Source organism: Trachemys scripta, chromosome 17, assembly GCF_013100865.1.
Source record: "Trachemys scripta elegans isolate TJP31775 chromosome 17, CAS_Tse_1.0, whole genome shotgun sequence".
Lineage (NCBI taxonomy): Eukaryota > Metazoa > Chordata > Testudines > Emydidae > Trachemys > Trachemys scripta.
Window position 1 is genome coordinate 4,700,785 of NC_048314.1, and position 9,019 is coordinate 4,709,803.

General features: G+C 43.3%; 1 protein-coding gene across 2 annotated transcripts in view; it reads right to left on the reverse strand.

Annotated features, from left to right (window-relative positions):
• The window catches only part of EXD3 (exonuclease 3'-5' domain containing 3), a 601,904-nt gene that overhangs the window by 308,185 nt on the left and 284,700 nt on the right, over positions 1–9,019 (reverse strand). Inside the window, exon 19 of one of the 2 annotated variants that reach the window (XM_034793606.1) lies at positions 8,668–8,799. The exons of the other annotated variant lie outside the window; for it this stretch is intronic. Within the exon in view, the coding sequence (XP_034649497.1) occupies positions 8,668–8,799 (132 nt within the window). The remainder of the gene's footprint in view (positions 1–8,667; positions 8,800–9,019) is intronic. 2 annotated transcript variants of the gene reach the window in all.

Consider the following 9,019-nt stretch of genomic DNA (forward strand, 5'->3'; position numbering starts at 1 on the left):
TGCCCTTTTGTAAAATTTCTGTCAAGCCTTCCCAAGCTCAGAAAAAGGACCACAAAACAAAATTGCTCTGGTCCCGCTTCCAAAACACGATAAAATGGGGAGATAACTACTCAGCTTACAAGTTTGTGAGAAAGGAGATGGCTGGATGTTCTCATCCTCATCTGGACCAACAGCACAACCCACATAAAAGGAACAAAAAAGCCTGCTGATCAGATTGCAGTGACAGAAGCTCATGAGAGACATGCACATTTTCAAGCTAAACTACAGCTTGAGGGATCTATATTATTACTTATCGACTAATATTGCCAGGGTTCCCAGGCTGGCTTCAAAGCTTCCTGCAAAGTGCCCCAAGCATAGGGTTTTTCATCTAATCATAAGGCCTTTATATTTGTCCCAGACAAACGGATTGCTCCATGCCATGTTCACTCTGCATAAATCAGAGCTTGCACATGATGAGCTTCACAGCCATGAGGTTTGTTACCTGAACCGCACAAAGATGGAAACATTTGCTGAAACTGCTGTACCATTTCAGCTTCTAACTTGGTGGTTTCCTCTCACCCCCAGTCCCACACTAATGCCTTTCAAAAAGGCTGGAGCAAGTCGCTTTGAAACTGAAAGGGCAAAGAACATTAGATCTCAGATCTCCAGACAATGAAAAATAACATCCTGCAGGACTTAGGCCGAGGTCATAAGCTAAACAGGACATCAGTAAAGATGAAGGGGTTTGCTTATTGGGGATCAGAGCATTCAATGAAGGGAAAGAAACAAGCTATTAGAACATAGATAGTTACACAATAAACAGAGGGAGGTTCAGTTGCAAAAACTGCAGTAGGCATCAGAGATGTAATTTTCTTTTCTGCAGGTTTGATTTTGGAGGGGGTATTACTTTTGTTTGTGATACAGAATTGCCTACAAGCCCCAACTGAGATCAGGGCCCTATTGTGTTAGGTGCTGTACAAACATATTGCAGGAAACAATCCTGGCCCCAAACCGCTTCAAAGCTAAATAGACGCAACAGACAAAGGGTGGGAAAGGAAACAAGAGGTCCAAACAGGGGAAGTGACTTGACCAAGGTGACCCAGTAGCTCAGTGGTAGAACCAGGGATAGAATCCAGGTCTCCTGAGTCCCATGCAGTTATTTATCCCCTAGACAATACTGCCTTCCAAGCGGGTAGGGGCAGGGCCGCCCAGAGGATTCAGAGGGCCTGGGGTAAAGCAATTTTGGAGGCTCCTTACATTAAAAAAAGTTGCAATACTGTAGAATACTATATTCTCATGGGGGCCCCTGCGGGGCCCAGGGCAAATTGCCCCCCCCTCTGGGCAGCCCTGGGTAGGGGGAGAATTCTTTCCACGTTCAATGGAAGAGCAACATTTCACACCAGACATTCAAACAGCAGCTTACAAGCACTTTGCCATTCCAGTTCAAAGCTTGAACTTTGTATCCAAGGAGAACAAACCCAGCACATCTGGAGATGAACAGGCCCTCCTGGCTCAGAACGTGTGTGTAGGCTCTCGGGCCAGCAAGATTTTACAGCCAAGTTATAAACCCTTACAGACTGTGCGCTTATATAACAAGAACAACTTTTATCTATCTGTTTGCTCTTTGAGTCACAATGACAAGCACTTGCAGTACGAAGGTTACCAGGGCTCTGAAGCTAATAACTTCCATTGCATATCTCCTCAGTTCATCACCACTGAAACTGCAACTCTGCCTAAAAGATATTGCATAGAGTAGTATTACTCACAGTGGAAAGTTTCCTGCTTCCCTGTCCTGAATTTAGCTTCACTGTCACAAGTGGTTTTTCACTGGCAAAAATTTGTTTAGCCCAGACATCATACCCGAGCCAGTAAAAGGAAATGATAGTCCTTCGTACCTCAGTCCCATTGCAAAAGATCATTAAACAAACTTAGCACTGTATAGTTTCATTTACATTTCTAACTATCTGCAGCTGCTTCACTAGAGTTCATGTGAGATTTCATTGACAGAGATTTCATAGAACCACAGGAGGCAGAGAAGAAAGACCTAGTAAGTCATCAGTCTCTGCAGGACAGGTTTGTTCCCTACAGTATCTTCAGTGCTGTATCCAATCTAGTTTTAAATGTCCCAGCAATGGACTTCTTTCCCTTCAGAGATCATCCCATGGCTAGCAGATAATAACCTCACCCATCAAGGTGCTCAGGATGCTGTACAACAAGCTGATGTTGGTGAACGGTGGAAATGGGCATTGATATGGGGTCTCAAACTTTACAATTAATTTAGAATGTCCTAGATTTCAGCTAGATGTACCTGTGTGTACAGACAGACACACACAATGGTCTGCTGAGGCATAACTTTACAACCTAAGCTTCATAAACCTGGTTTGGTAACTGACCTTAAAAAATCCCAGGGCAGTCCCTAAGAACTTCTTTAGATCCTTCAAGATGAGCAAAGGCACCAGTATATGAATTGTATGATCTAAAATCCATCTTCTAAACTCAGAGACATGCACACCACTTCCACTCACTTCAGCTGCATATGTATATCTGAGAGAAAAGTAAGTAGTACAGACAGGACTGTTCAGAAATATGTAGTACAGCCGATGGTCAGAAGAGACCCACTTTTCAAATGGATGTAAATACCACATTTTAACTTAAATGGTTAATTGCAAAGATGTTAAAGTTAGGTAACATATTAGTACTGCCTTTGGTGGATTATCTCTGATGAGCTTTGAGGAACAAGGATTCTTATTTGGTGTAAATACATGGAATTCAACTGAAACCAGTGGAGTTGCCTCTATACAAGCAAGGTATCTGGCGTGTGGGGAGTAAAACAGAGAAAAACTGGGAGACCCTTGGGGGGTCTCTGATCACCCATAAAGAACGGGCCTTGAGTAGAAACCATCTAGACTTCTCCAAGGGGGAGCTCGCTGAAGGAGATCCTCTCACCTCTAAAGGTAGAACCTTCCATAGAACAGGCCTCACTAACAATACTAAATACTGATGGGTTATCCATGCTGATCACACAGGCCTGAAGATGCAGTTCTCAACAGAGAGATGCAATGGTAAGACTGAGAAAGACAGCAAGGCAATTAGTGACTTGCACCATATGAGGCTTATCACTTGCACAAATCAATAAATCCTTCAGAAATCAAAACACAAAGCAGAGCAGAGGAAGAAGAGCATGCAGGTGAACCTTTCCTTCAGCCTCCAGGGAGAAGTCACACAGAGGTAACTAGCATTTGCACTTGTTTTAACTGAGAAAGATTTGATCTCATGGCTGGGGAAAAAAGAAAGTCAGATTCCTCTCAACTCCAAAGAGAGATCCCCCATCCATGCCAAGGGAGCTGATAAGAGGAAGTGCACTTTATAACAATCTTGGATACCAAAGTGAACTGGTGGCTATTTTTAATGCATTCCGTGTTACATGTGGTAATTGTTACAGTGACAATATTTGCTGACATTCATCAAATCACTTACAGAACATGAGCCCAGGAGACAAAACAAACCCCTGCTCTGCGCGACAGGGAGTCAGGCAGGATGCCACATTGCTTCCTGCAACACACAGAAAATGCTTATCTGTGATTGACTATCACAGCTGATAATGAACCTCCAGCTCTCTGGCAGTGGAATAGAAACTTTCTTCATCCAAAGGCCTGTAGTTCAGAGACCATTAAGCTCCATGAAGACAAGGAAGGAGGTCAGACATCCACATTACCCAGCTGACCCTGCTGAATAAATACTATACAGTGCTTGGGCGTTGCCATTTGTTACCCTGAAATCTCAGCACTAGCCTTTGCCAGACTGCCAATGGGACTTCTGTGCTATGAGGAGAGTATCATAGAATCTTAGACTAGCAGGGTTGGAAGAGACCTCAGGAGGTATCTAGTCCAACCCCCTGCTCAGAGCAGGGCCAATCCCCAACTAAATCATCCCAGCCAGGGCTTTGTCAAGCCTGACCTTAAAAACCTCTAAGGAGATTCCACCACCTCCCTAGGTAACCCATTCCAGCGCTTCACCACCCTCCTAGTGAAAAAGTTTTTCCTAATATCCAACTTAGACCTCTCCCACTGCAACTTGAGACCATTACTCCTTGTTCTGTCATCTGGTACCACTGAGAACAGTCTAGATCCATCCTCTTTGGAACCCCGTTTCAGGTAGCTGAAAGCAGCTATCAAATCCCCCCTCATTCTTCTCTTCTGCAGACTAAACAATCCCAGTTCCCTCAGCCTCTCCTCATAAGTCATGTGCTCAAGCCCCCTAATCATTTTTGTTGCCCTCCACTGGACTCTTTCCAATTTTTCCACATCCTTCTTGTAGTGTGGGGCCCAAAACTGGACACAGTACTCCAGATGAGGCCTCACCAATGTCAAATAGAGGGGAATGATCACGTCCCTCAATCTGCTGGCAATGCCCCTACTTATATACCCTACTTATGCCCTCTCTCTGACACCACCTATGTAACCACGCATTTAGTTCCACTATTCGATGGTCCCAACCTGAGCCTTTTCCTTCAACAGGGAGGATGGATGAGACCATGACTTGCACCTCAAACTTCTTTATCCTGAGCACCTACTACTCCCACTGGAATCAGGCGATAGCTAGTGAGGAAGTGATTCCTGTAGTATAGAGTTGTAAGGGATTTGGGTTCCAGGTGAGAGGAAAGATACTGTACACAAATTAAGTTAGTAGTGCAACCTCAGAGACATCTGAATCTGTATGCAAGTCAGCACTGAAATGCCACATCCTTACAATGTGGTTAATTTAATTTAATATAAGATATAGATGAGATCAACAGGGTGGATTAGACTGCCCCAAGAGCGGGTTGAGAAGCAGTAGGGCTTTAGCCAATAGCTACTTGTAACATCCAAACAGATTTTGAGCTAAAATTACACAAGTACAGCAACTACGTGTAGACATATCAATGTATAACAAGATACTGCAACAATATTTAGGCAGCCTCTTATATAGAACAATACTGCACCGCATACTTGAGTCCCTACATGCATATCGCTATACTACAAGCTTTAGTCCTATCTCTCTATTTTATAAATATATATTTACCTGTGTGCTTCCCTCTACATATCTTTTCAAAAATACAAACCAGTTTGACACAAAAGCAGGGCCTGTCCCCTAGCATGTGTGAATAAATACAGCTCTTTTACCATCATAATACACAGGTGCAGATTTCTTCTGGAAGGATGAGGGTACATAATGGATTTTGCTAGGCATTGCTTTAAAGAACATAAATAACAATGATTGAAGAGCAGCACACATTACAGAACTGCAAAGTTAAGCAGTTCTAGCACCTGTATCATAAACTGGAGTATTGTTGTAGCCATGTGGGCCCAGAATATTAGCGAGACAAGGTGGGTGAGGTCAGAATATGAACGAGAGGCTGCTGGGCAACTCTCTGACACCACATTCTACAGGCCATTACCCTCTGATCCCACTGAGGGTTCCCAAAAGAAACAACACCATCTGCTCAAGAAACTCCCTGAAGAAGCACAGGAACAAATCTACACAGACACACCCCCGGCCAGAGGTATTCTATCTGCTACCCAAGATCCATAAACCTGGGAATCCTGGACGCCCCATCATCTCAAGCATTGGCACTCTGACAGCAGGATTGTTTGGCTATGTGGACTCTCTCCTCAGATCCTACACTACCAGCCGTCTTCAACACACCACTGACTTCCTGAGGAAACTACAATCCATTGGTGATCTTCCAGAAAACACCATCCTAGCCACTATGGATGTAGAAGCTCTTTACACCAATATTCCACACAAAGATGGACTACAAGCCGTCAGGAACAGTATCCCCGATAATATCACGGCAAACCTGGTGGCTGAACTATGTGACTTTGTCCTCACCCATAACTATTTCACATTTGGGGACAATGTATACCTTCAAGTCAGCGGCACTGCTCTGGGTACCCACATGGCCCCACAGTATGCCAACATTTTTATGGCTGACTTAGAACAACGCTTCCTCAGCGCTCGTCCCCTAGTGCCTCTACTATACTTGTGGTACATTGATGACATCTTCATCATATGGACCCACGGGAAGGAGGCCCTTGAAGAATTCCACCAGGATTTCAATAATTTCCACCCCACCATCAACCTCAGCCTGAACCAGTCCACACAAGAGATCCACTTCCTGGACACTACAGTGCAAATAAGCGATGGTCACATAAACATCACCCTATACCAGAAACCTACTGACCACTATACTTACCTACATGCTTCCAGCTTTCATCCAGACCACATCACACGATCCATTGTCTACAGCCAAGCTCTAAGATACAACCGCATTTGCTCCAATCCCTCAGACAGAGACAAACACCTACAGGATCTCTATCAAGCATTCTTAAAACTACAATACCCACCTGGTGAAGTGAAGAAACAGATTGACAGAGCCAGAAGGGTACCCAGAAGTCACCTATTACAGGGCAGGCCCAACAAAGAAAGTAACAGAACGCCACTAGCCGTCACCTACAGCCCCCAACTAAAACCTCTCCAGCGCATCATCAGGGATCTACAACCTATCCTGAATGATGATCCCTCACTCTCACAGACCTTGGGAAACAGGCCAGTCCTTGCTTACAGAAAGCCCCCCAACCTGAAGCAAATACTCACCAGCAACTAGACACCACACAACAAAAACACTAGCCCAGGAACCAATCCCTCCAACAGACCCCGTTGCAACTCTGTCCGCATATCTATTCAAGGGACACTATCACAGGACATAACCACGTCAGCCACACCATCAGGGGCTCGCGTTCACCTGCACATCTACCAATGTGATATATGCCATCATGTGCCAGCAGTGCCCCTCTGCCATGTACATTGGCCAAACCGGACAGTCTTTACGCAAAAGAATAAATGGACACAAATCAGACATCAAGAATTGTAACATTCAAAAACCAGTAGGAGAGCACTTCAATCTCTCTGGACACTCAATAACAGACTTAAAAGTGGCAATTCTTCAATAAAAAAAATGTCAAAAACAGACTTTAACGAGCAACTGCAGAACTGGAATTAATTTGCAAACTGGACACCATCAAATTAGGCCTGAATAAAGACTGGGAGTGGCTGGGTCACTACAAAAAGTAATTTTCCCTCTGCTGATACTCACACCTTCTTGTTAACTGTTGGAAATGGACAACATCCACCTTGATTGCATTGACCTCGTTAGCACTACAAAAGTGACCCCCCACTTGGTAAGGCAACTCCCAACTTTTCATGTGCTGCAATATATATACTGCTTACTGTATTTTTCACTCCATGCATCTGATGAAGTGGGTTTTAGCACATGAAAGCTTATGCCCAAATAAATTTGTTAGTCTCTAGAGTGTCACAAGGACCCCTTGTTGTTTTTGCTAACACAGACTAACACAGCTACTACTCTGATACCCAACTGCAGTTATTATAGATCATCCAACAGGTATTTGCAGCATTCATACCCTCTGCATTTATTTGTTCTAATGGATTTTTACTGGTTTTCAGGAAGAACATTCCTGTTTTATGGAATCTTCAGCAATCCCACTACTAGAGGCTACATGGCTGGTTAGAAGGTTTGTAAACAAAAATAACCAAAAAGCCTGCTTGTGTTTTTAGAAAAATATTAAAATCTCTTCTGAGAAGAATGAAACCACAAGAACAAGTACATTATCTGATATCTGAATATATCCATTTGTCCTGATGCAGTATCTGACCCAGATTATGTCTACACCATCTGCTCAGCACTGTGATATTCCCATTTTATGAGTGCTCCTGAACAGTTGGACCACTCATTTTCCGAGTGACTTACAGACACTGTTTCAACAGCTTTTGAAATCAGATATAAGTGGAATTCTAGGAAACTACACACTGATGTGCTTTCCCAATATTCATTGCATTTGGTGCAAAATTCGCAAGCTCCACAGTGCTGGGAGACCCTGCTAGCTATTTACCAGAGGGAATGAAACAGAAGATACTGAAACGTTAGACTTGGCTCATTTACCCACAAGGGAATGCTTCCTTTCTAGTTAGTTTTGTGTATTTCTTCCCTTCCTCTCTTTAAAACCCTGATAAGATAAGAGATGTTACAAGTCACAAGACGGCTTATATTACAGTTTTCAAAGGAATCGATTTCAGCATGTTAATGTAATGACTGAAACAGTGAAACTGGAGGAGATCAGAGTATGGAGAAGATTGAGGCCTAACACAATCAATAATTATTAAAAACAAAACAAAAAAACACAATCTGAATCTATCAGCTGGCAACGAAGTGAACCAACTTAACAGACCCTGAGGCAAAAAAACCTAGCCTTCAAAACTTACAGATCCTTCCCCATCAAAATGACAGAGCCATATTAACCATGCTTTACAATTAAAACAGCAAATGCTAGGTAGAGAAAGGAGGAACAAAGAAGACTATATCCATGAACATTAAGGTTAAAAGAAGATCCAAAACCAGAGGCTAACACTCTTCATGTGCATCTGTGCTATTCTAACTTGTTCACCGATGTTTCTAAAGGATATTAGCACATTCCAAAAGACACACTCCTTTGTGAAACCTTTCCCAAGTCCAGGTGGGAAACCGGCGAACTCAAAGCACGACCAAAGGATGTGAAGCCTGAGTACTACAATGGTGTCAGCTGTGCACAGCTCAAGCAGAGCTGCTAATTCAGAAAGGAAGAGTCCTACCTGACAACGGCTGAAGACATCTGCAAGGGATACTTGAACATTGAAGTGCTTCAGAACCTGGAGGGCCTGTTCCTTTGCTTTTTCCGAGCAGTCCACAGAGAAACACCTTCCTTCTCCTACCTGGGATTGTAGCTTCAAAAGACAAAATCACACACCAAAGAGATGTCAATCAATGCACTCACACCGCTGGGATCTGGGCTCATTCCCATATGGTAGCTTTGGTTTTAATAACAAAGTTTGATGCTATTGTGTTAACTCAGTACATTCAGATCTAACACAGAAGGTAATTTAACACTTAGCCACCTTTGTAAAGAACGTTGAGCTTGTTGGAGCAATATAATGTTCAGAATAT